Consider the following 27823-nt stretch of genomic DNA (forward strand, 5'->3'; position numbering starts at 1 on the left):
TAGGTGGCAGGTGCTATGGATGCTCGTGTTTGTGCTAAAGTTCAAAAATGTCGAATTTTTAGTGAAGTATAAAAAGTGGTCTTTTATACTTTGAAATAGAGTTCCTCCCAGCCAAAACTGGGACATATAGGGCAACTGATAGGGAACACATTTGAAGTCATCGGAGAACAAAATCAATTGTAAATACGATTACTCATATCCGCAAGCAGGCCAAAGCTATCAGCTTTGGCTGATAGCAAACTGCCTTTACAAGGCTCTTATTTATTGCCGTGCGCCCACAATTTGTGGACACATCACATCCCACACGATAAGCTGGTGGTGTTCCCTTCGAAAACGAAATCAATTAGGCAGTGAATATAAATACGCAGACTGGCTTTCGTTTGCTTCGAGCGTTTTCCACATGAATGCAAGTGCGATATTAGTTCTTTCCCCCTTCGAAAAGGACAACCAGGCGAATCCAGCTAGACGTTTATCGCGCAATCCGTTCAGAAACTTCGACCGTAACGCGCGTTCTTTTAGTTTTCAATAATAAACTGTTTTATATTCAAAACGGCTGTCTACTACTATTTTATTCCCCTAGTGGTTCTCCTTCTGCGGGCCTACAGCACTGCGAGCCTTTCGGGATGGAACAAGCCAAATGGCTCAATGCCAAATTTCATTATTTTTTATGATATTTATACGATTATTTATCGTGTACAGCCGTTTCTGGGCTCTCTTGTTCTCTCTGCTTATCGAGACTGCCGGCGGTAGATAAATATCGCACACGCTCGAAGCACTGCGTGCATGTTTGAGATTTTTCCCACCACCAAGCGAGGAGGGGTCAAATAATGATTACAATTATGAATGTTTCTCCACTCGGAACCGCCGTCGCGTCAGTGTCCTCTGTCTGGAGTCAAATTGGACCGACGATGATTAATCTCCGACGACTGGAGGCCCTTCGCTTTGGCTGACGATGATAGCGCCACTATCACGTTAAGTTCCACTTCCGCACGGTTTGAGTATATTTTCCTTTCAAATTGTAATTGAGTTATCTTATTGGTGTCATCTACCGGTACACTTCAACTAAAAGCTCGTTTGCTACCGATGACTACTGGAAGTAACTAAATTCCAAACATTTTGTCTAATCAAAAATGAAGAACGAATTACCGAGTTTCCGGAATTCGATCAGAAATGCAACGAGTTTTGGATTACATTTATAACTTTTACCCACTTTCAAACTCCATATACTTTTCCACCAGTCCCGCAAGGGCGTTTATCCTTCAGTGGGAATGATTAGAGCCGTTGACGAACAAAAACTTCAGTGGCATTCTGCAGGCAGGAAGGAATCAATGAAGATTTTCCCGTCATTAATTTGCAACCTACATATTGGTTGCTGTGTGCACTGTTGTTGCTTGGCAAAGCAGAATGTTTTCAGGATCCCATACTAAAGAACATAAAACTTTCCTCCACCCATAGTTCTGCTAGTATACAATGCTGGGGAAGCACCACTACCTTTACTAGCTGAGCGAGTTAAAAGATAAACAATGGCGCAGAAATGGATTGGAGATTCTCTTCCGTTGGGAACGTCAGGTCCTAAAGCAGAGGTCTTTGTTGTTCCGTTGCCATTGCTTGTGAAGATTGAAATTTATGGGTGTTTACTCCGAATGGCCAATTTATGTGCCAGCTCCTCGGTGTGCGAAGCAACATTTGTTCGCTCCCAAGAGGCACCGCAATCTTTCACCCGGTCCATTCCGGTGGCTCGAGAAGCTGTTCAAATAAAACTGATGATAGTTTAGATCGGTCGAAGAATGGGGACATAAAACGTGTACATGAAATGTATAAATATAAATATGTAAATTCCTATATAAATTTAAGAATTTGACATAAATGATTGTGATGCTGATTTATCCTAGTTGAATTTCGTCATTGACATAGAAAAATTTTAAGGATAGAAACGTTGATGAAGAAAAAGAGTTTATTCCGAAAATGCATGAAAAAAGTGTCATGAATCTTTGAAAACCAAAATAAATGTTTTTGATTCTAAGGGGCGATTGAGAGAAGCAAACAAGACAAAAGTATGGGCACAAAGCAATTAATTGCAACAGCACTGCGTGCTGTCTTAAGTGTGCTGAAGGACATCCTGTCGGCCAATGTAAAGCAAACACCGCACAATGCATTAATTGTGTTTCTCAAACGAACAGCAAAAACTATCGCTCGCTGAGCAGCTAGATATTAATCGTGCACGCTGGAGTAAAAAATGCCCACTGTATCAAAAGCGTCTCAAAAAGCGGAGCTTTCTGCACACGCCAATGACGTGGATGATATTTGCGCATATTCTAAAGTGGACGACCTATTCCCAGCATCTAATGACTGCAACTACGATGTAATCATGCTAACTGAAACCGCTTTGGACGGCTGCATCGATTCTCTTCAGCTGTTTGGATCCGCCTTCAGCGTGTATCGTTGTGATCGTAGCTCGAAGAGTAGTGACAAAAGTAGTTTTGGTGGCGTATTGATTGCCGTTGCTCAACAGTTCCCTAGTTCGCTAGTCAACTTAAGACATGGAAATTATCTCGAACAACCCTGTGTTTCTACTGTCATCAAAGGAATGAAGTTTTTGCTTGCTGCAGTTTACATCCCACCTGACAGAAGTAAAGTTGCCAAGTTTATCGATGAGCATATTCTCTTAATCCGAGAATTACGTGACAAGGGGTCTTCAGATGGTGACTATAACCAAACGCAAATTTCTTGGTTTAATAGAGAGGATGGAGTAGAGACGAACACCGCAGAATAAACGCGCTTTCAAATTTACCAGCGATGCATACCGTAGGCTACCGCGGCACTAGGTATTAAACCTCGCGGTACACAAAATGATTGGTTTGATGGGGAATGCCAACAAGCAATGGAGGGAAAAACTGCTTAGAAAAATTATCTAAGTATTGCTACTAGAAAGGACCTGAGCAAATATCGATGAGCTAGCAACCAGTTGACCACGATCCTGAGGAGGAAAAAGCGCCAAAAGGAAAACAAAGATCGTGAAGAATTAGAACAACTATTCCGAGCTAATGACACGCGCAAGTTTAATGGGAAGGTGAACCAAACTCGGAAGGGCTGCACACCGAAACCTGACATGTGTAGAGACGAGGGAGGGAATCTAATCACAAACGAGCGCGAAGTGGTCGACAGATGGAAGCAGTTCTTCGATGAACACCTCAATGGCGAAGTCGCAGAAGGAGGCGGAACGGAAATTAACCTAGGAGTACCCATGGAAGATAGTAATGTCCTAGCACCTAATCTCCAAGAAGTCAAACGAGAAATCTGGCTGCTGAAGACCAATAAAGCCGCTCGGAAGGATCGCCTACCGGCAGAGCTGTATGAACGGTGAAACGCCAGCAAAGGCTCTACACTGGGTTATTTCGAGAATTTGAGAGGAGGAAAAGCTACCGGAGGAATGGATGGAAGGAGTGGTTTGTCCCATCTACGAAAAGGGTGATGGGCTAGACTGCTGCAACTATCGCGGTATTACGCTGGTAAACGCCGCCTACAAGGTACTCTCCCAAATTCTGTTACACCGGTTGTCGCCGATAGCACAAGGTTTCGTAGGGAACTATCAGGCGGGTTTCATGGGGGCTCGCGCTACGGACCAAATTTTTACTATCCGACAGATCTTGCAGAAATGTAGGGAGTACAACGTGCCGACGCATCACATCTTTATTGATTTCAAAGCAGCATACGATACAGTCGATCGAGATAAGCTATGGCAGATAATGCACGAACTCGGGTTTCCGGACAAACTGACGCGACTGATCAGAGTTACATTGGATCGAGTGAAGTGTTTCATACGCATCTCTGGGACACTCTCGAGTCCCTTCGAGAGGTGGCGAGGGTTGAGACAAGGTGACGGTTTATTCTGCTTGCTGTTCAACATCGCCGCTGAGGGGGTGATCCGACGAGCGGGCATCGAAACGAGAGGCACGATTTTTACCAAGGGTAGCCACCTTCTAGGCTTTGCAGATGACTTCGGCTTTGATAGCCAGGAACTTTGCGACGGCGGAGGCAATCTACGCCAGATTGAAAGCGGAGTCTAGGAGAATTGGGCTAAAAATAAATGCATCGAAAACCAAATACATGAAAGAAAGAGGCTCAAAGGAAACAAACGCGCGCTGTTCACGGAGGACATACGCGCCCTTGCCGTGTTCGAGCGGCAAGTGCTACGGACGATATTTGGCGGAGTACAAACGCAAAGCAGAGAGTGGCGGAGGCGAATAAATCACGAGCTACAGTCACTGCTTGGGGAGACTTCCATCGTACATCTAGCGAAAGCTGACAGGCTACAGTAGGCCGAACACGTCGTATGGATGCCGGACGACAGTGCGACGAAAATAGTCCTCTTCAACAACCCCGCCGGCACCAGAAACAGGGGGGGGAGGTGGGGGCAACGTACACGATGGCTCGACCAGGTCGAAAGCGATTTGCGACCTCTGAGACGACTAGGAAATTGACGACGAGTGGCCCAAGACAGAGTTGAATGGAGACGAGTGCTTGAAACAGCACGAGCCACCCCGGCTCTATGCTGAAGAAGAAGAAGAAGAAGATCAGGAATTTTACACCGGACTGCTAAATAAGGGTAGTTTTTACAATCGGCAGAGGGGACACAAGTGTAGTAGTAAAATGAATGTAATGAAAGTAATGAAACACAGGTTTTGATAGTATACAAACAGAGTGGGACAAGACGTGAAGAGGAAAGAGCGGAAAATTAGGTAATGGAGGGTCATTGAAGCAACGCTTATTGAATGTGTGTTCCGCTCCTCTTTACACAAGTTGGGGATCCGTTGATCGAGCCAAGCTATAATGGAAGCCAATTATAACCGAATTTGAACCAAACTTCTCCTCCCAGGGCCTGTGGATCGCAGATAATGGTGACCTTTGAACCCCAGCGGACTGTATAAAAAGAAGACTCCACAACCCCCTTATTTAAAACTTCAAATTGCAAACTTCACCAACACTGGCGGGTTGATCAGTTCATATCTCTCGGATTTCGGGTCACTACGAACAACAATACGAGTGAAAGTGAGTAGATTAAATGAAACATTCAAGCTGGAAGTCGACCCTACTTTTCCCTCCCCAAGACTTTTAGATCAAGCAGCATACGCCGCCGCATAAGGCTGACGATGTACAAAACACTAACAGACCTGTAGTCAGCCCTCTATGGACTTGAGGTAGTAATTTTACTTATGAAGAACATCATGTGTACTATTTCTGGAATTTCCAGAAATTAATATCACCTTGAACGAAACAGTACACACAGTAACTACTCTTTGAACTCTCTAAAGTGTAACAGTAAAACATCCGCATGGATTTAATAAACACACAATCGTGTTTCATTCGTGATTTGTAGCCATTCCGATTACTACTATGTATTTAGCTTCACTGCCAAACGGTACCTGTAGAAATCACATTTTCGTTCAATGCCACAGCTTGCAGAGCCTGTGTGCGATTCCGTCCGATTTCCGTAGGCAAATTTCATCTCCTGCCCCTGATATCGGTGACTCATATCCGGTCCTTCAGTTTCAATTCCGGCATGGCGCCTATCGGAGAAGAGCGTTTTGTTTTGCACATATGAGCTTGGAATATATGAATTTCAAATCACACCCAAAAGCTTCTCCAAGGCCTGGAGTGAGTGTGTCTCGAGATCTGAGATTACAGCCGGATCAGTCCTGCTCTCTCGGCATGACTGCATGAAATGCTAAACGTGAAAACACGGACATCAATGCTAGACAGTTCAAATATGGCGAATGCTGTGCATTCGCCTTCGGGTTTGAAGCGAAGGGACTGGACACATGCTTTATGACACATCTTGACTTTCTGCCCCAAGCATTGTGCGAGGGTATATTTTTTCAAAAAAAAAAGCGTTTCTCTTTTTCGGTGCAGAAAAATATGCCGACGTAACAAAGTTCAGCGTCCTTACCTCGTTCGCAGTAGGGTCCCTCGTACTCAAGATTGCGACATTCGCAGATTGGTCCGGAATCGGTCGATATGCAAATGCCGCCATGCTGGCAAGGATCATGTCGTTCGCAGGCATCTGTAACGTTGCTCCGGAGGCCCTGCAATGAGAGGAGAAAAGAAAAAAAATGGGAAAAATGTACCATTTAGCATTACTTTCGAAAGTATACTGGGATATGTATGCGTTTGTGTGGCAGCTGTAAATACGACGATACCGAAAGGGATGGTAAGAACGAGGATGGGGTGATGGCTTAAGATAAATAAACATCAGTTTGACATCATGTCTGAGAGGCGCTGTTCCTCCTCGGGGTGCCGAAGTAAAAATACTCTTCGTTCGTTTAATGCAATGGAAAAGTAGCATCCTTTCTTCAGTCAACAACGCAGGGAAGAAAATTAGAGTGCTGTTTTAATTTGTTAAAAAATCAATGGTTCTATGTCTACGAATTTAAATTATAGCTGTGGAGCAAGTACTATGACTCCACTGAATCTAGCATTCATTTATAATTGAGAGTCAAACACTTACGGATAAGCCCACCTCTCAACTTGCAATTGTTTAAAAAACAGTTTTTAAATTCATCGTCAGCTCAGATTGATGTCTTGTACGTTCCAGATTGTACATTAAACGTAATAGGTGCAGTCAATATCAAAGCCAGTCTTAGTGGAATTCGTTTCCAAAAAAAATGAACCCATTTCCGATACGGATCTTACGATTACGGTAATCGAGCTTTACTGTTCCACCTCTTACCAGGCTATATGCCTATCGAGCATGCTGCTGCAGCAACAGCTCCCTCGTCTGCTCCACCCATCCCCACGAGAAAACCCGGAAAGAGACCGGAAAGATGATGTGATAATGATAAAGGTAAGACATAAATTTCAAACACATGTATGCCATTGCTAGTTTCCTGTTCGAACCTTTCACAAGCAGACGACACTTGTGTGGTAGTGCCTTGCGGGGGTAGGAAGCCGCGGGAAGAGCAAAATGGCTCTGGTGCCACTGCAAAAAACAGTGATATTCCCCGGTGGGAGTCAGTCCCTTCGCCACGGAGTCAGGAGTGATTGTGATCCCACTTCGGCACTATGAGGCCATACACCTCGACACGGAACGGTCGGGCTAGAACACTTCACCCCTGACATCGTCTCTGTCCTGCCTGCAGCCTACCGTTCGGGTCTCTTGCCTGACTTTGGCCTCATCAATCCGAATGCTGAATGAGCAAAAGATGATAACGATGATGATGCTGCTGCTGCTAGTGCTGCTGCTGATTTTGCTCCTATTTTGTTTGCATATTGAGTGCCGACGAGAGCAGAGTAAAGCTTCTCTGATAGTCCGTTTTTAATCTTGCGCTGGGGCATTCCCGGCAGGAATTGAACGACCGACATATGAGAATTAATGTTTATTTTGTCTACGTTGCCTGCAGATCCGTACGTTCTCGTGGGATTCTACAGAAAATTTGTCTCTTTCGTTAGGCTAAAACGTTTTCGCTGGATTTCTAGTTCATTTGAGAAGTGAAAAAAAAAACGAGAAGGCGTAACCAATTTGGAGGTGATTTATGTTCTGCCTGAAGGAGCAATTTGGATTTTGTGCTAGTTTGCCGAGGAAAAGAAATAGTTTGCCTTCTAAATCAAACGTCAAACGGACCAGTTGTAAACAAAGGTGAAACAACTTCGATAACGTTAGTAGCAACACAGTAGAGTAAATCTGCGACATGAAATCAAAGATCCATCAAATCCAAATTGGGAGAAAATCCCCGAAATGTAATCATCATTCTTTGCTTGGTGAAAGTGTACATAGTCGTATACATGTATGAGTTTTCTCATTCCCCATTGATTGCGCACTTGAAGCATTTTCGTCAAATCGAATTTGTTTTCGATTTTCGTTTACTGCTCCTTGTCGAAAGAGCCAGTTTGTTGTTTGATTCACAGACGACACAAACGACAGTGGTGGGTAGAGCTGTTACTTCGTTCCCCAGGCTCGGATCCTGATGGACCTGCTTTCCAATCAAAATGATGAGTCTGAGTTGAAGAGCCAACCAAGTGTTCATCCAAAGTGCAAGCGAAAGATGTAGAATGAAAACTATCATCAACGGTAGTAGGCCCTTTCCGACTTATTACTTCCAGGAGTTGATAATCCATTTCCGTCGGGCGGAAGCAGCGGTAGAGACCGTCAAGGAGAGGACACTGTCGTTGACACTCGCACATTAATTACATAAACTACTTTAGCCTCATTAAGATGATGGAGGTTTTATATTAAATTTTATACCACTGCCACTTTAGCGCTTCTTGCATCGCACACTGGGGTGGATGGGTTTGAACTTCCCTCTCCCTTCCTTCCCACCGTTCATCTGAACGCGTTCTCCCACACATCTAACTGCTGCTCACATCCGCCCTTGCCACCCGTGACCGTAGCGATGACTCACCTCTAGAAGTAAGCCGCCCTGCGAGGCTCGGAAAATGTTCGCGGGTCATAAAACGTTAAAAGAAGTGATAATAGCACTTTCGTTTTACCGTCTAGGTTTTCGCCCAGCATTGGCAACGGCTCAGGCGTGGCAAATCTCATTAGGGTGAATTACAGAACTGTTCTACGGCGCGAGCTGCTGTCGCTCAAGGTTTGTCGAACCGATAGAGGCGCGGGCGGCGACGCCAACGTCGTCGAAGCCGTAACCGCCGCACCGCACCGGTGTTGTGCGGTCCAACCGCGCCGGGTTATCGACTTCTGGTGTAAAAACAGCGGTAAACTTGACCATAAAATTAGTGATTTCAACAAAATTATCTTCATTATTGAAGAAGGTAAAAAATTCCAAATACTTAGGGTGACATAGTTTTGTGTAATAATTGTTTCTTTTTGCATCGCGATCAATGATCGTTCCAAAAGAATAGTCGCAAAACTGCTGGTAGTCAAGTGATCTAATAAAAATGAGACAATGATGAGTTTTATTTTACTTGAAAGTTTTTCCCTCGGACTCAAATTTTTCATAAACAACCCAAAAGTCTAAAAGTCTAGTAGTCTCAAAGTCGAAAAGTCTAAAAATTTAAAAGTCGTAAAATCTAGAAATCTCAAAGTCTAAATATGTAAGCGTTTAGGAGGGTTAAAATCTGAAGATCTGCAAGTCTAGAATTCAAAAGGAACAAAAGGAAAACAATCCCAAAATAAGAGGCGTAATTCTCATTGAAACAAGGCCGTTAAAACGGTTCTACAAATACTCAGCCGCAAACGGAGCCTATGGAGTACCAGGGCGTCCTCCACAGTAATCTGCTCATACTGCATCATGAGGGGCTCTGATGTGGCGGACTTTCTTTCCCCTCAACTCGTGGAATTCTTTATGGAGAACAATATAAAAAAATCTAAACTTCAAGGCACCGGCTGCCTTACAAAGCCGGAACCGACGGAGTCGAAGGACTCCATTGCGCGCGATTCTTCGGAATTGAGCGCAATTAGTCGAACGACGGATGAAGAGCTGTAGGAAACCTTCAACCTCGACAGTGACTCACTGTACGGAGAACCTTCAGTCTCTTCACTGATCCTGAATTCGCCAAAAGGGAGTGTGGAAAGCCGAGCGGATAATCTTCCCGATCCGGAGACGCGACCAGACGATGTTGGGGCACCAACGTCGTCTCGTGTTGGTCTCAAGCGGCTCTCCAGTGCATAGAAAAGGCGGCACAAGCGGTATCTCAACAAGGGATATACAGAGGATGAGGCCAGGAAACTGTGCAAAAACAAAAGGCCGTTTGTGCCCAAACCTCAAACAAGGCACTATGGGCCAGAAATTAAAATTTCGGGACCAAAATATTCGCGGTTAAATGGCAGGTCTCAGCTCAATGTTGTCTTCGGCAACTTTTTGAATAAAAAATTGATGCATATTTTGAAGGGGTCGTCCAACATTTAAGCGTTACTTAAACAGCAATTTAAGTAATAACTTTTTGAGTAAACTTTTTTTCACCTTTTTGGTTTCAAAATATTAAAGATAAACCAATTTCAAGTAATTTTTCTGAAGTTATGAAACTTCTACCTTTTACCCATTTTCAGCAATAGAACTTTGTTTATAAACGACCCCTCAAATCACATTTCTTCTTGTAACACGTTTATTTCAACAGACAGCTCAATGTGATGTTCTAGAAAATATTTTGCACATAAAACAGGAATATTTTTGCTGAAGACTGTTGTGCTTTATATGCAATAAATAATAAGATATAACTGTTTTTAGGTTAAAAACCGTCTGATGAAAAATCCGAATATCTTAGCCATCTGCAAGTATCTGCAATTAGTTTGCATACCAATTTGTAGGGAATTATTAAAGCTATCTGCCCAAATGTATATTTCAGAGAATATCTGGGAATACCATGGCTGGGAATACCTGGGAATAGTTCGGATTTTTTTTATGCATTTTATAACTTAATAAATATGCGTTCTAGCGTCAAACAGTCTTCACAGAAAATGTATATTTCAACATACTAAAGAACTTTGCAGAACATTTGAAAGCAATTATATAATCATGTGCAAAGTTATTGAGTGTAAATGATTTTTAAGTGCTCTTTTTTAATACATCATTATATTTCGCAACCGGTAAGAGATAGATAGTTACTTTATTCAGCAAAGTTGCTTATCTTAGTATGTTCTGAAACTTTTGGAGAAAAAAAACTTTTTTTTTATTACTTAAGAAAACAAAAGTTTGTATCACTAGTAGGTGAATTCATTGTCACCCTAATAGTGCAAGAAGATGCGCTATATTTTATTATTTTACTTCTCCGAAGACACCACCCTTAAAAAAATACACATTTTTCATCAGACGGTTTTTAGCCTAAAACAGTTATATCTATTATTCAATGCAGAAAAAGCAAAACAGTCTTCAGCAAAAATATTCCTCTTTTATCTGCAAAATGTTGTCTAGAACATCACATTGAGCTGTCTGTTGAAATAAACATGTTACAAGAAGAAATGTGATTTGAGGGGTCGTTTATAAACAAAGGTCTATTGCTGAAAATGGGTAAAAGGTAGAAGTTTGATATCTTCAGAAAAAATACTTGAAATTGGTTTATCTTTACTATTTTGAAACCAAAAAGGTGAAAAAAAAGTCACTCAAAAAGTTATTACTTAAATTGTTGTTATAGTAACGCCTAAATGTTGGATGACCCCTTCGAGTGACTTCGATGACGTCGAATGATTACCCGTCCACTATATTATCTGCGGATCAGCTTACAGCTATTCGCAAAGAAATCCTGAACTGCATTGCGGAACAGGATTTTCCAGCTATACGGCTAAAGTTCAAGAGCTCTCAGCTCAAGAACGGCTACCTGCTCCTCGTGTGTACCGACGTGCAGACAGTGAGATGACTGGAGACTACGGTACCAACCCTCAAACCGTGGGATGCAGCACTGCTGAGAACATACACCATGAAGGACCTCCCGAGGCCCCTTGTGTTCATGGGGTATTTCTCGAGCAGTGTGGATACTTCGAGTGAGAGGATCCTTCGTCTGCTCCAAAATCAGAACGATGGCTTCTCTACACAAACGTGGCGAGTACTTCGTCGCAGCGTGACAGGGAATACCGGCGAACTGGCGTTCGAGATAGACCCTCTGTCTGCTAATCTGATTGTCAAGCAAGGCTTCATGCTGAACTATATGCTCGGCAAGGCTCGCTTGCGACAGGTTTAGGTTCCAGTGCCTTTGGTCGACGGTTCGTAAACCAGCAGCTAACAGCAGCCTTCATCCAAGAACCTTGGGTTTACGGCACGAGAATCCTCGGCCTAGGAAACTACGATAAGTTAATCTACTGTAACACGCAGCCCAGACCGAGGAGTGCAATTCTGCTAATGAAGGTAATACAATTTTGTCCCATTACAGAATTCATTCAACGCGATGTCGTCGCTGTCAAATTGGAAGTGCCAACAACTGCGAGGATTCAGGACCTGGTTGTGGCGTCCGTATACTTCCCGGGTGACAAAGACGACACACAGTGGGACTATCCTGGAAAAAGGTGGTCAAAAGTCTTTTCTCGCGTTTCCCGACGTTTTTGAGCTTAGATGTCTTCGTAGAAGTTTCTTAAAAAAGCATTTTGCATCTGTTGACATTTTGAAACAATTAGCTATTAAGGGGATAACACATTTGAAAAAATTAACTTTTTATACGAACTAGATAGCATATTCATGAGTTCAGCAAAGTTGTAGATCATTGAATTTCATTAAACTTTGCCGAAGATACTAAGTATCTGCATCATATGGTTTGCGAGATATAATTGACTTTCGGTCGTGACCTCCTTAAAATCAGTTTATTAAACTTTTTGTACACAAAACCTCATCTAACAGGTTTGACATGTTCTACAAGCTTTTTGTTACTATCAAAATACGTAACTTTCTAGAGGATGTAAATATTGTATGTGGCTTTGTTTGCCTTAAAAATTGATTTGAAGCATTAATTTTATCATTTTTACAAGTACTTTGTTCCGTAAATAGGCACCTACTGGCAGCTAAAGTTAGCATCGTTTAAACCGCCATAGAATATAGTATAAGTGTGCCCAAAATCATGGCCAATGAAGCTTATCAGACCATAGGCATATCGTTTTTGATATTGAAGCAAACTCTCTCAGAAGAGAACAATATAGAAATCCGAAGAAACCCAACTGGATTTCGTTCAGAGAACATCTGAGTAACTCTCGGAACTTCTGTTATATCAATATGCGCACACCAGCTGAGCTGGACATTGCAGCCAATGGCCTACAGGGTAGGATCATTGATGCTTATACCGCTAACTGTCCGTTAATCACACGGACTGTCTGCTGTGACGTGCCCTGGTGGAATGAATCGCTCAGCATCGGGAGACTAAGCGTTTATTCAACAAGGCTAAGATCACGTCCAATTGGGATGCCTACAGGGAATCTCTCACCAAATACAACGCAGAGCTTCGGAAAGCCAAAAGAAGGTCCAGAGTCAAGCTTTGCGAAAGCATCCAGACTCTGCCTGAGGCGACACGACTCCAACAAGCGTTAGCCAAGGACCATAATAGTGGCCTTGGGCAATTGAAAAAAGAAGATGGCAGTGTCACTGTTACTACTAGGGAAACGTTGGAGATTCTTATGTACACTTATTTCCCTGGTTCGACAGTGTCCACTGGAAGCGACGGCAGCGTGCAGCAGTAAATTGAGTCATCACGCAATGTGTCAAATGACTCGGTTCTACTTGCACGTCGACTGTTTACGGGGCTTCAATCAATTGGGCTCTCAGCTCATTTAAACCAATGAAGTCTCCGGATCCGGATGGCATACTGCCTATCTCTTACAAAAAGCGGACGAGATTATAATGTCCGAGCTCATCAACATCTTTCGTGCCAACTTTACGTTGTGACATGTCCCGGCAAGCTGGCGGAAGATCAGAGTGGTGTTCATACCTAAGGCAGGAAAAAAAGATAAAATCATGCCAAAAGCTTTCAGACCAATTAGTCGAACATCAACGCTTCTCAAGTTGATGGAAAAATCATGGATATTCATATCCGTAGTGAATTTTTAAGGAACTCCCCTCTGCATGGTAATCAACATGCTTACCAACGCAGTAAATCTACGGAAACCGCACTTCCTTGCCTAGTGACGCTGATTGAATAGTCACTTCAATACCAAGAGACGGCACTTTGTGCTTTTCTTGACATTGAAGGTGCTTGCGACAACACGTCCTTCGCTTCAATTAATACGACTCTCCTTAATAAAAAAACTGATCAGCCGACAATGAGCTGGATTCAAGCAGGGAAATCACAGCCTCATTGGGAGATACGTCGATCACAATCTCAGCGATCAAAGGATGTCCTCAAGGAGGAGTTCTCTCCCCCGTAACCAAACTAACAAACTTATTGTTGTCGACCATAACTTTCATGGTTTTCAGAGATTCTACCATAAAAATGACGGGTTGTTAAGTATCTTAACAATAAAAAAATCTAGTTTTTCGCGAACAAAAATTTTCATTTACAGTAAAAGTTATCTTCCTTTTATGGTAATTTCTTTAGACGAAAAAACAAAATATAATTAAAAGAGGCAGTAAATTTATGATGAAATATGGCCAATTCTGTAGCGTAATATAAGAAACAAAAATATCAATAAAATTTGAATTTGAGGCACATTTACAATAATTTTACCGTAAGTTGCAATGTTCACAATAAAAACTGTTGTAAACACATTGTTTCTACTACAAAATTCAATGTATATTTTTTACGGGTAGTGTGTTCCAATGCACAATGGGCAAAAACGAGCTCGTAATCCCAAGAATTAGAAGCCGCTGGTTTAGAATCTTACAAGATACCTATTCCTATGTAAAAAGTGCAGGAAATCGATTGGTGATGGTTTCATCCTGCGCAGACTTCGGGAAGTGGACCATTTTGCCCTATTATCCCCAAAAATCATGATGAAAGCTCGTAAGATTCCAAACCGGCGGCTTCTAATTCTTGGGATTACGAGCTCGTTTTTGCCCACTGGGCAATGGTTGAGAAACTAGCAACAGTGACCGACCGTAACTACCGCAGACAGGTTAACATGTTTTTAGTAATTTCCATAATAATTGTTGATATTGAGAGGTTCAAACACTGCCTATCCATGCCTAAGTAATTATATAATCGAAAAGTAAGATTAATGAAATGCCTGCTAATGATTATTTAACAGCACTGCAAATCCCAGCGTTGCAAATATTTCTTTCGATTTAGTCACTAAGCATGCAACCACGTTCTTGCAAGAAATTGTAAGTTATAAAACAATTTCTTCTCGCACAGACAGCTTCTGCTTGGCAAAGCCGAAATTCCACAACCGTGGCAGCTGGCAGCTGCAAATGTCTAATAAAATTATGAAAATGAATAATACCTCACTCACCCCGTTGCGTTCTGTGCGCCGCTGGTCGGCGCCATCGGGTACTTTTTTCTCGCCTTGCCATTTGATTATGCTGAAAATTCTGGGCCCAGCACTTTTCCGCTTTTTCGCCCTTTTGTCGACACAGCATTTAAGCTCATTTTCCGAGCTTTTCGGTGTGCCTCGGTCGGTTGCCGGTTGGTAGTTCTGGTGGCCCATGTAGATTCTTATCGCAAACTGAGCAGGGAAAAACCCCCACCAGCTGTGATCCGTGCCGTACCGTGCCTCGCACATGCAATTATTTGTTCTGATTGTTTTTTTTTTGCGCCGTGGAATCATTCTGCAATGGCGACCTGCAGGAAGTTTAATTTATAGTACCACTCTCTCTCTACCTCTCTAACAACCACTCCGATTCCTGCTGGTCACGCGTGCCTTTTGCTTGCAAAGCCTAAATCGTTTTTGCCTTTGTGACGTGCTGACTAGCTTCGTTTCAATATGTGGCAAAGTTTGCTTACAAAATAAATTGCATTGCTACAGTCGTGTTGATCTCTGCCAAATAGGCATCCGTCCTCTAGAGCCGTTGCAAGAGCAAATCCCTGTTTTGGCACCAACATTTTAATTACATATTTGTCTATCTCAACTAAATGTTCATTAGCAGCAGCGCCAGGCCGAAGCTGACTATGTGCCATTCCACTCACAGAGGAGTGCATGAGAGTGACGGAAAAGACCCTCAGTGGCACATTTATTTCCATATAACAGTCATTTCGGCTCCAGTACGACGTTGGAATGTTTTGGGAAAGTTTACCATATACAGCTTTGAGCACGCTTGTACTCACATATTTTGAAGAATTCTTCAAATGCTGTTTTCTGTTGAGATACATATGGAGGCTATAGCTCAGATATTTCACTTTTTACCACTCTTTAAATAAAATCATCTATGATACGTTGGTATGAACTTGGAAGAATACGCGGGAGTTCGAGAGAGCAAAGCATCTGCAACTGAATGAACACGGCGCAGGAAAATATTGAATTTAGCCCAAAATAAACAGTTCCACAGCCATCACTGCAGATGGACATTTCAGTCACCAGTATCAGCACGGGCTGCATCATCCACCGGTTTTTTTTTTGCTCCGAATCTACTGGCTGGTGACAACGGAAGGACTTCTATTTACTCCCACCGTTTTCCCTGTTCAGTGAATAATGCAGATGCAGCCGTGGTGGTGGTCGCGAAAGATATAAAAAGAGTACATATTGTAGTACTTTGTTTTTGCACTATGAAACAGTTTCCAATGTTGATGTTGACCTTCTAATTTATGAATACTTTTCCCAGCCAGTAGGATTAACAAGTACTAAAAACAAAACAAAAATTAAAGTATTTATGCTAACAATTTGGTAACTAGACATTTCGACATTTCTAATTGATTTCGAACTTTTTGTGTCAGTCACCATAGCGAAACACGAAGCAACGCTCACGCTTCGATGACTGTCACCTACCTACGGCCTGGCATATCGAAGGTTTGAAGAGCCTCTGACCTGAAAACGCTTCGTAGGTAGGAAGGTATGACCTCCATCAGGCAAACACTCCGACCGAGAGCAGGGCTAACCCGAAACAAAAGGCCAACTCAACAAAGATTCGACCCCAGCTCATCCTTCCGCTGCTTTGTCCGGAGCTTGGGCTGGGTTGGGCAGGTCGAATCTAAATCGTTCCACCTGGAGGGTTGGTTCAGCTATTGTTCTCCGGAATATCGGCAGCAGTAGGGTGGGTCGAATATTAGAATAGCATCAGTAGAATTGTTCCAACAAAAAAAAATTAAATTTCAAAGGCTTTCACCTTACAACCAGTTGCTGAGTGATGATGCTTTAAGATTCGGTTTTTTTGCTGCATTCATCCTAGTGGTACCTATTATTGTTCTTCTCTTACTTTTTTCGACCTACACCAGAGCGTTCTGGCTGTAATGGAATGCCTTGGGATTTGGTTGCCGTTGTGACACCATCGTTGGTAAGGGTAGAGCTACGGAGGACAGCAGAGAGGGAACTCTTTTGTTCCTCGATTAGATCGAAGCAAATGGTACTCAGTCGTTTTATCTTGGAAAAATTTGTTGAAAGGACTGTGGGCGAGAATCAAGTGCACCGACAGGGCAGAACAAAGCACGGTATTCAGGCAGAAGCGGTTTCTTTTGTTCGGTTACAAGAAATTGAATGATTACACAGGTCAACATTTTCGGATACATTTTCGTCGATTCGGGTTTTCACAAACAACCATGCGTTGACTCTTTCTTTGGAATTTATGATAGAAGCTTGGTTCTGCGAACAGCAGTGTGCCGTGAGTGGCAGTGTGAGTCCGTATGCTTATAGCTAATAATTATCAAGTTTTAAGTTTCAAGATCGAAGACGAAAATAGTCAATTTATCACTGCATCCTTCTTGGGCAGTGCGCTTCCAAAGATTCCAGGTAAAGAGTGGTAGCAGTTGGACAACACTTTTGTATTGATTCTAAAGAAGATAATTGGGTAAATTCTAAAAATTAAGCACATAAAGTCACCAAAATCATTCGTATCTTCAAATTTGGTTCAATTGATGATAAAAAACGAACGAAGCGGAGCTGACTGGGAGGGTGCTAACAGGAGGGGGACGAAGAACGTATGAATATATGTTCCACCATAACTCCGAAACGCCTGGACGGTTCTTCATGAAATTTGGCACACATGTTCCTGGATGTAAAAGAATCAGCGCAGGGAAGGACAAAGGAGGGGGGGGGGTTCCTAACAAAGGGGGAAACGAGTCCAGTTGTGCAAGTGACTATGAGAAAAGAGGGGAGTTTCGCCGAGAAGGGATATAAGAAAAAAACCTTTGTCTCGGTTCCGTTATAGAGATTTCGTAAAGCTGACAAATGCATAATTAGCTACCTGACAGAAGAGGGAGCTGACTGGGAAGGAGCCAACTTAAAGGAGAAGGGGGGGGGGGGGTTAGAGACGAGGAACGTGAGTAGAGAGGGCGTCCCACATCAAATTGCACTACGGAAGAAACGCTGTAGAAAATTACCTAGTTGACCGAACCTTTTCAAACTTTCAGACAATTAAAATATAACCAATTAATACATTTTTGGCATATTTATTGCATTCAACTTCCATACCATAACCGTATGCTCGCACCTTACGCTAAATTCCACTCATAAGGTTTTGTACAACATCTGGCTGCAGCTTCTTCTTGCAGCGTTCATGTTCTTGGGTACGAAAGTAACCCGTTGGCATCGTACCACTCCAGGACATCATTTGAATCATTTGAGTGGCACGAAACTAGATTCGGCCAGAAGATCGTATAACCCTCGTGTTGGTTCAACAGAGGAATCAGGCGCTTCTGCAGACATTTCTTGAGTAGATCTGTCCGTTTACAGTCCCGGTAGTCACGAACGGTGCACTCCGAATGCCACATGAGTAGCTTGCTTGCCAAATCATGTATTTCTTGCAAACTTTGAAAGTGATTGCTTCCTTATTTCAGTGTACAGTTTCCGGGACCGTAACTTTCCCACCGTATTTTGCTGTTCGTCACGATTTGGAGCCTTCTGAATTTTGTGCGTATGCAGTCCCTCCCATTGCTTCGCTCTCTGAACGAAAGACTTGGACAGATTCAACTTTTTGGCCACATCCCTTACCGAAGCATTGGGGTGAATGGAGATGGCAAATGAGGAGCGCCCAATATCGCACTAGCCATCCCAAGCCCCTACCTAGCGCCTCCACGTGGCCATACCTGGTAATGCTCTATTGAGTAGCCAAGCTAGGAGGTGCGATGTTGGGTGGTTTCCGGCTGCCTGGTCTCAAAACCGCGGTTTTGGGCAGACGGTGGAACCACACGGCCTTGCTAGTAGGTTTGCCCAATATAAGTTATTTTAATTATTTTGTTCGTTTTAGCCTATGAAGCATCTCCTGCTATATAGTAAAAGCTTTGCAATCCAATAGCAAATTGGTCTTATACATTTCTTATTGTAGTTTTATCAGAGCATTGCAAAATCTATCAGGTTTTATAATGTTTTTCCTCAAGTAAATGTTATCTTATTTGATTAACATTTCTGAAATATGATTGAAGGAGACTTGAAGAAACACCCATAAAACTGAAATATCAATAAGTGTAATTCACCTTATAAGCGGTTTTAAAGGATACTTGTCCTACCCAAAAATCATGTTAAAAGCTAATTAAACAGTATAAAAACTTATTTGCCGCCCGTTAAACGAACTCAAATAGCTTCCAAATTTTGTCAAAACATCAGAAGAATCAAATCCCATCCATTCCATACTGTACGAAATGCAGATATAGTCCATTTTGCCCAATTCACCCCTAAATACATAGTAAAACCTACACTCAAAAAAATCAGCACGTCAAGTTTGTGTGAAAACATAGGTAATTCTCATCCATCACACTTTTCATGTAACATTCACGTGAATTGTTGGTAACTCGCACTCATACTAACCAGTTTACGTGCGATCCCGGTAAGTTGTATCAATTTTCCCTTTAACTAGTACATGAACTAGTACAGAAGTTTACATGATTTTTCACGTGGATGCGACGTGCCGATTTTTTTGAGTGTAATCAAAGCGATTAAAACTATTTCAAAGACAGGGGAATGACCTCGAATAGTACCAATTTACTCGAAAGACATCAGGAGAGTTGATTGTCATCGATTTAGTATCGTGATGAATCCACAAGCGGTTCGTTTTGCCTGATTCTCTCCTAGATCTACAAAAACACTATTTGCTATTGTGTAAAAAAATCGTAATTTTTCAACGATGGTGCATTTGAAGAAGTTTATCAATAAAATAATGCGCATCTTTTCAAACTATCAAGGTGATGTTATATTCATCTATCAGGATGATACAAACTTTTGTTTTTTTGAATACGTCCAAAAAATTTTTTTTCTTCAGAAAAATTATAGAACACACTAAAATGAGCAACTTTGCTGAATATAGTAACTATCTATCTTTTGCTAGTTGCGAGATATAATGATTTATTAAAAAAGTACACATAAAAATTAATTCTGCTCAATAACTCCGCATCCAATTAATTTATTGCTTTCAACTGTTTCCCAATGTTATTCAGTATGATAAACTACACATTTTTTTTGAAGACTATTTTTACCTTTGAGTTAGTTTTAATAGCTTTAATTAGGTTATCTAATCAACCCCATATACAGGGTTGATTTGGGCAAAATGGACTATTCTTGCATTTCGCACAGGATAGAATGGATGGAATTTGATTTTTCTGATGTTTTGACAAAATTTGGAAGCTTTTTGAGTTCGTTTCACGGGCGGCAAATAAGTTTTTATACTGTTTAATTAGCTTTTAACATGATTTTTGGGTAAAATAGGGTAAAATGGACCACTTCCCGAAGTCTGCGCAGGATGAAACCATCACCAATCGATTTCCTGTATTTTTTTACATAAGAATAGGTATCTTGTAAGATTCCAAACCAGCGGCTTCTAATTTTTGGAATGACGAGCTCGTTTTTGCCCATTGTGCGGCGGCGATGGCGACATCATTGTTAATCATTGAAACCATCGTTACTGAGAATTAAATTAAGCAATAAAAAGTTAACATTTTACAGCTTTTCTTACGTAAATCTTTTTTTTATTTCTACAAGTTTCAAGCAACAAAAAAGTTTGTTTAGTTCATTTCTTATTAGTAACAATTAGTAACACATGTTTTGAAATAAATTCATTTCCGCCTAGCAGTTAGTAGTTACTTACGTTCGAATATCGCTCAAACCGCATTGAACTGCACAGTAAATCAATCATTTCGATCAATTCGACACGAGGTAAGGAAATAGAGATAGTAATTAATTTATCTCATCGAAGCCCATCTCCGGTAACATACATCTCTCAACAATCAACCATTTCGCTCGACATACTCGAATATTGGAAATGTGAAAACCCTTCGATGTTCTTCAACAGTGGGCTTCGATCGATCACTGCTCGGAGCAGCAGGAGTGTTGTGCAAACTTTCGATGGGTAACATTTTCGAATATATATATATTCTCGGTACATGTTGGGCATTGTGCCAACCACCCAGCGGACGGCCCGGCTGGCAGACGGAGAAAAATAAATAATTGATTTCAAAGATCGATAAATTGCTTTTTTTGCCTCTATTTGTGAACCGGTCAACTCAACCAATTTCAGATTGCTGTGTGGGCTTTGAATTGCAAAGAATCTCATGTTGGAAGCTCGTTATGAAGTTTCCGGTAGAGATGCAAACAAGAGCATAGCGTCGGTTTGAAGTTATTTAGATTCTTCCCTCGCAACACAAATAAGACATTTATTTCTGATAAACGAAATTCAAAGAAATAGGATGCTGTAAACTTGCTATATTCTCGACTGCACTAGCAGCAAAGCAGCAAAATAGTATCAACACAAAAAAAACTTTGCCCTTTGCGGCTCTGTCACTTAAACTTCCCCAATAACTCTGCTGCCCCGACAACAACAAAAAACTCTTCCACAGTTCACTCAAGAGAAACGAGCAGCAATTTCAGCGAGAAAAAAATAGTCCGATCATCGCTCAACCTCACTTAGTCGTCATCATCCCCCCCGCCGACTAAGAGTTGACCCAAAATATACCACCAGTCAGCGAATGAGCGAAACACGCTATAGAACAAAAAAAAAGCTGAGCGTACAAATAGAACAACATCAGAAACAAGTTTTCCAGAGTCAGATTAAAAAAGTTACTCGACGAATTCCGCTCGGCTAAACCGTGAAAAAATATCCCTCCTCCTCAAGCAGCTGGCAGATCGTGGCAGCTCTGAACGACAGTGAACGTCTGATTCGGGATGCGCGCAAGTACTATACGTATCAGCGAAAGGCGGATCCCGCGGAAAGCCCGCCGACTCAAACGGCGAGATAAGAAGTGTCAATCGACGAGTCTAAAAATGCCTTAGGAAAGTTCGGCCCAACATTACATTGATTTCAATAAATGCATTTCAAAACGAATCATACAATCATCAAATAAAAATCATGTAAATATGAGATTTTTTCACATTTCTTTTGTGGAAAACAAAACCAGTACTGTGCAGCCAAAATTACAGAACGATGTGGTACGAACACACCGTTTCGACATTATCCTAGCAACATGTGTAACAAATGGAAAAAGATTACAGCTAAGCTTCGTAGATTTTGCTGCTTTGAGTCGTCCGTACGATGTCTGTCTCGAGCTGATGCTGGGCGTGAAGAAAGCAACAAAAAAAACGCTGAAATAAGTTTGGTAACTTTGCCCTTATAAAGCTATAGCAATAGAAACGACTTTTCGGTTGACGAAGGTCGGGAGGATGTTGCCCGTCCGTCCCGATGTGAGGTGCGGATCAATGTAGTGAACCACAATCAAAATTACCAGCTAGCAGCTGTTTCAACCGTTTCGTTATTACTATTATTAGTTCCCAGCTGCTGTGCGAAGGGTAGTCACTTGAGAAGGGTCGTGTAAGGGTGAATGTGGAAGACAACATCATTGGAAAAAGGGAAAGAAAAGATTATTCCATCCTGTACAATTATTTTAAAAGTAAGTCAATAACACTAGAAAACTTGTTTGGGAGAGTATTTCAAATGAAGCATTCACTGTTTGTAGGGCTAAGGCTAGCACTACAGCTAGTGCTGAATGCTGAAAATGCTGAAAACTCTACCAATTTGATTGATTAATCACAAAGCAAATCGTGTTTGGTCTGACACTCGACAAAAGAAAAGATTTCGTTCTAATTTGCGGCGTAAAAATGAAAAGTCTGCTTATCGCTCTTATTTACCCACAGATAACCTTGCGACTCCATTAGATCACAATCGATGGAATGACATGGTACTTTGAGTTACGAGCATTTTTGTTGTGAACAATACGAACGTACTAACTCAGCAGAATCGGAACCGAAATGCGACAGAAAAGTATTCGAAAACTTAAAATAGGATTAAAAGATATAAAACCAAATTACCAAAGTACAATAGTAGCAAACGGGATAAACACACACCGGAAATGAAAGATCAAGAGCTGGTTGGCGGTTTTCGGTTGTCTTGTTCCACCGAGCACTGTTGGGATCAACACATTGCTAAATTCATTACCCCGTTCGAGAGACGCTCGTGCATAAAACAAATCAGCATTCAATTCAAAGCCGGATCTAAAGCCACGATAACGCTAACCGTAGGGATGCATTCATTTGGTCTCTGCTCATTTTCTCGCTCGCTCATCTGCCTCAACCCACCACCAATCGTATCGCGGCGTATGTGTCCTTGTGTTCCGGTGGAAACTGTGCTAGATTGACACACTGCGAGCAAGCTGGTTGAGGTCTGGCTTACGTTCAGCCGCAACAACGACGACGACGACGACGACGCTGGCTGCTGGTGTGGAAACATGATTACACACTGGATTTGCCTTTTACGCATCATTGGTATAAGTAGGGAAGCATGATTCCTACCAGTCAGTAAAGTGGCAGGATGAATGTGAGCAGAACCTGGGAAGCGCAGAATCCAATTTGTGGAATACCATAAATTCTTTTTACCCCGGCGAAATGAGATTGACAGACTCCGCTTCGTTAGATGCCAGTGAGGAACGGCTGTTGCTGATAAAACACAAGTGAATCGGCGTACACTGGCTGTGGTTCATGATCAGAATCAGAATGCCAAGCGGGTGGTACTGGGAGGGTGAGCAAACTCTGATCGTTATACTAATGGAACAAAGCGACGAAAGTATTATAATGTTAATTTGCGCTCCCAACAACGTGTGTGGTAGTTTGTGGCGAACCAAAGCGTGAATTCGTAGGAAAATATTTTCAACGGTTTTTTTCTGATTCCGGTTACCATTTAAGCACAATTCAGATTCATGATTCACAAACCGAAGCTGACAGTGTGGCACTGAAACCTGTCGAACGGGAAATTGATTTTTCTCTCTTTGCCGAAATTTTAATTTCATCCCTCTGCTGGAAGCGGCGCGGCGTGTACGCGCGATGGTGCCAGTCCGACTCCACTTCCACGTGCTTGATTTATCGTTAATCGAAATCACGATGCTGCTTCCTCGTTACCACCGCGATGCGGTTTTATGGTTGAGACAGTCGCCATCAAATTTAACAAGCTTGTTGCTGCTGTCACAGAATTGGGTAAATGGAAAAGTAAAATTATCGCTTCTAACGAGAAAGTTTCCACTCGGAGTGATTGCAGTTGAAGTTAATTGAATTTTCAGTCAAGAGTAAGAGATACTCAGAGCTTCAGTCGCCGATTCAGCTCTGTCGCCGAAGCAAACGACGCTGGAAACGATTGAAGTACCTACTTGATAGTCGTTTCTTACGGAACTCATAGGAATATGAAACGATTGAAAAAAGTACTTCCTCAATACGAAAGAAGTCGTCGTTCAATTTCGCAATTCAGAAAAGAGCGAAAAAGAAGAATTAAACTTCTAGAAATCAAGGCATTACCCTTTGGAAAGTTAGAAGTTGAAACGTTCTAAAAAGGAATCCGTAAAAATTAATAAACTGAAAAGACATTGATAAAGTATTAAGATGTCAAAGTATGCCTAAAAACTGAATCAAACCGCGAAGTTTATTCAAATCGGAAGGCTGCTGTAGTGCCTGATAAAATGCACTCAAAAAAAAAAACCAACTGCGACTGGTACTGGTGTTGTATTTCAGGTACCGGTTTTTAACACTTCGCTAACACTCGGTATCGCGTGCATTACCTTCATAAAAGTACCTCGGAAATACGCTGGACGATCAGCGTGAAAACGTTCCTTTTTCGTTAACGTTAGTTTTTCGTATTCCTTTTTCTATTCCATTTACTCACACATTTTGGATTTTTTTCTTAAGCTGTCAAAAAAAGACAAAGATACATGAAGAAGATCAGATATACCAAAATTAAAGATACATTATACATAGTTGAAAAAAATTAGTGTACATTTGAAAACGGTCCGTAATCGGCTGTTCGGCGAAGCTTTCGTTTGACGTCGAAACAGGAGCATTGTACGGCCGGCATGTCAACTTTGTGAATGCATCTCTTGATTCTACCAATCAACTGTTTGCAATTCGTGGCTCTTCAGTTATTTTTGTACACCAAGGAACTCAAAATCCCGAAGAAATCTTCGATTGGGCGCACTGAGACAGACATATTTGCTTTTTAAATGTTGTACCGTGTACTTTTTGCCGAGATTTCTGTTGCAGGAAGGAGAAGTGTACAACGCGCTCCCGAAATGCTTCTTGTTTCAATGCCATTTTTAGCAAAACTGGGCAAGCAGAAACAAAACAAAAAATATTAACAGAAAGAGGAGAGAGAGAGCTAATACATACATACTCTCGTTTCACTCTAAGCTCATTTGTTGTTGAGCATAAGGGCCGCAAAAAAATCCAAAATTTTAGTTGCCACCCGTTACAATACTAACTGAGGCTAATAGTGGCAATAGACTATCACTTATATCTATTTAGCTGTATTTATAGTCACATCTGCAATGGGGCATATTGCACCACAGCAAGTGGGGCATATTGCCCGCATACAAAATGGCGGGAAAAATATTAAATAATTAAGCAAATTAAGCGTTTCTAACCGGTTTTTTACCTGAGATAATGTTTTAGAGCTTCACTTTACGTAATCGAACAACAGGATATTTACAGATCTTAACCACAAAAAAGCTTCCGGAAACGACGCAAAAAATTACATCGAAAGCTGTTAAAAACAAATTTAGTTTTCTTTTGAGTTGACAGCCAGTGACAACTGTCATACTTGCATGGTGGGCTGTTCTCATCGAATTTTAAGGTTTCTCATTGGTTTTGCATTTTAATTTGCGCTAGTTCAGGAACTAGGCTATAAAAATGCTATAAAAATGGATTTCTGTCTGTCTGTCTGTCGGTATGTTCCTTATAGACTCGGAAACTACTAAACCGATCGGCGTGAAAATTTGCATCTAAGGGTTTTTGGGGTCAGGAAAGGTTCTTATGATGGTTAGAGGCCCCTTCCCCCACTAAGAGGGGCCCAACAAACCACAAATCGTATAATAATGTGTGAAAATCATCGTAAATATAGCTAACTAAACTCAAAATCGTACATAAAGCTTAATATAGCGCACCTTAGTTTACATTTATTCGCACAAAATGATAGTAACTGATTCACAAACGATTTTCGTCACAGAATTGTATAGCATTATGGAACTAATCATGTTGAGTCGGATTTCATCGTATACAAATACTTATGAATGTGAACTGTTCTCATATAATTTGCAGTACGTATATCGCCTCCAAAACAGTCCGCATATGCTGGTTTCGTGCATCGAATGAGATTTTCCCAGATATATATCGGTACATATATCATATTTGTTACTTTGATATACGTACGAAATTGTTTGCTGGGGGGGGGGGGGGGGTTCTGCCATACACATGAAACACAAATTTCTGCATAACTCGAGAACTAATCAAGCAAATGGAACCAAATTTGGCATGTGGGTGTTTTGAGAGGCAAGAATTTTTTTTGATGAATTGGGACCCCTGCCCTGTTTAGGAGAAGGGGCTCTCATACAAATGAAATATAAATTTCCTCATAACTTTAACTTGAGAACTAATCAAGCAAATGGAACCAAATTTGGCATGTGAGGGTTTTAGGAGGCAGACATTTTTTCTATGGTGAATTAGGATCCCTCCTTTCTTTGGGACATGGACATGAACGCGACCTTTGTGAATTGAAAGTTGTAAATAAAAAGTTGAAGACTAAAGTGCGGAAATTGAAAAAGATGCTCTCTGACGCAACAAACCGAAATCTTGCTTTAATCGACTCGCTAAACGCCAAGTTGCTTGGTCGTCCACAAGCGAGGAGGAAGAAAAGCGTGTGTACGTAGAGAGTAAGTTCACGTTTTATTGTTCTTTTTATTTTATTAACTGCAATTTACATTTTAGATCGACTGTTGGAGCATCGGCTGAATGTGGAGACCCACCAACAGTCGCTAAAGCACACGCGGATCATTGGACCCGACTGATGACACGGGTTATCGCCTATTACAGCCGAAACACAAATTTTTAAAATTGCATTTGAAGAACTTTTTCTTCTTACTTTTCTATTTGAAAAATATGAATTCTTCAAGGTTGTCAATAGAGGAAACGTTAGTAGATGTTAGCAGTAGAAAACGTGAAAAGAAAAATGTTATAGAAGAAGCATGAGAGGAAAGATAATAGTAGAGAAAATGTAAGAGGAAACGTAAGAGTAAATGAGAAAATTGTAGATAATAACTAGGTCTACAAATGTCCCATATACGACATATATATATTGGGACGGTTCTTTCCCAAAAATTTTCATTAATTTCCCTTACCGTCCCTCCATCAATTGTAAAAACCATCGTTTCAAAAAAAAATTAATATTAATGCCTGACCGCATTTCAAGGTCAAAGACTAAAACACGAGTTTGGTCAATTTCATAGGAACGGAGCCTTTCTCCGAAGACCCGCGCTGAGAAATGCGGACTAACATACTTACGGACGAACAACGTCACACGCAGTACCTTGCAAGTCTTAAGGGCCTGCGTAGTGTCGTCGTCCTGAAAGTAAAAAAACAAGTCAGATCAAAACTTCTCGGTCGGTGGTTTCTACAGTTGACGGAAGAAGAGGCACAACCTATCAATCTATTCTATGCATACAGATTCTGTACAGGAGATTTCTTTCAAATATCTGTTAAACACAGAATAAGCTGTGCATGTGGCAACCCTGGTTGTGGGTTCAAATCCGGTTATAATCTCTGATTATAACTTAGTTCGACCCATGCACTTTCCAGCATTGGACAAAAGATAGGAGTCACAACAACAACTTGTTAAGCGTAGCTACCTATACCCCCCTTCCTTTCCACTCTTTCACCTCCTTTCCCAAAAATTTTCATTACTTTCCCTTACCGTCCCTCCATCAATTGTAAAAAACCATCGTTTCAAAAAATATTAATTTAAAACTCTAACAAGTAGTCTAAATATCTAAAGTACATTTTATAGTTCACAATCGCCTGAAAACCGTAGAATTGTTTAATTGTTCAAAAGCAGGGATGGCACAATCACTTTGACTCAAATCA

At 41.5% G+C, this 27823-nt stretch overlaps 1 protein-coding gene across 1 annotated transcript in view; it reads right to left on the reverse strand.

Annotated features, from left to right (window-relative positions):
- LOC128733915 (neurexin-1) overlaps positions 1-27823 on the reverse strand; it is a 156125-nt gene that overhangs the window by 60530 nt on the left and 67772 nt on the right. The window contains exon 5 of the mRNA XM_053827790.1: positions 5948-6083. Within this exon, the coding sequence (XP_053683765.1) occupies positions 5948-6083 (136 nt within the window). The remainder of the gene's footprint in view (positions 1-5947; positions 6084-27823) is intronic.

This window comes from Sabethes cyaneus, chromosome 1 (assembly GCF_943734655.1).
Source record: "Sabethes cyaneus chromosome 1, idSabCyanKW18_F2, whole genome shotgun sequence".
In the NCBI taxonomy this organism is placed as follows: Eukaryota; Metazoa; Arthropoda; class Insecta; order Diptera; family Culicidae; genus Sabethes; species Sabethes cyaneus.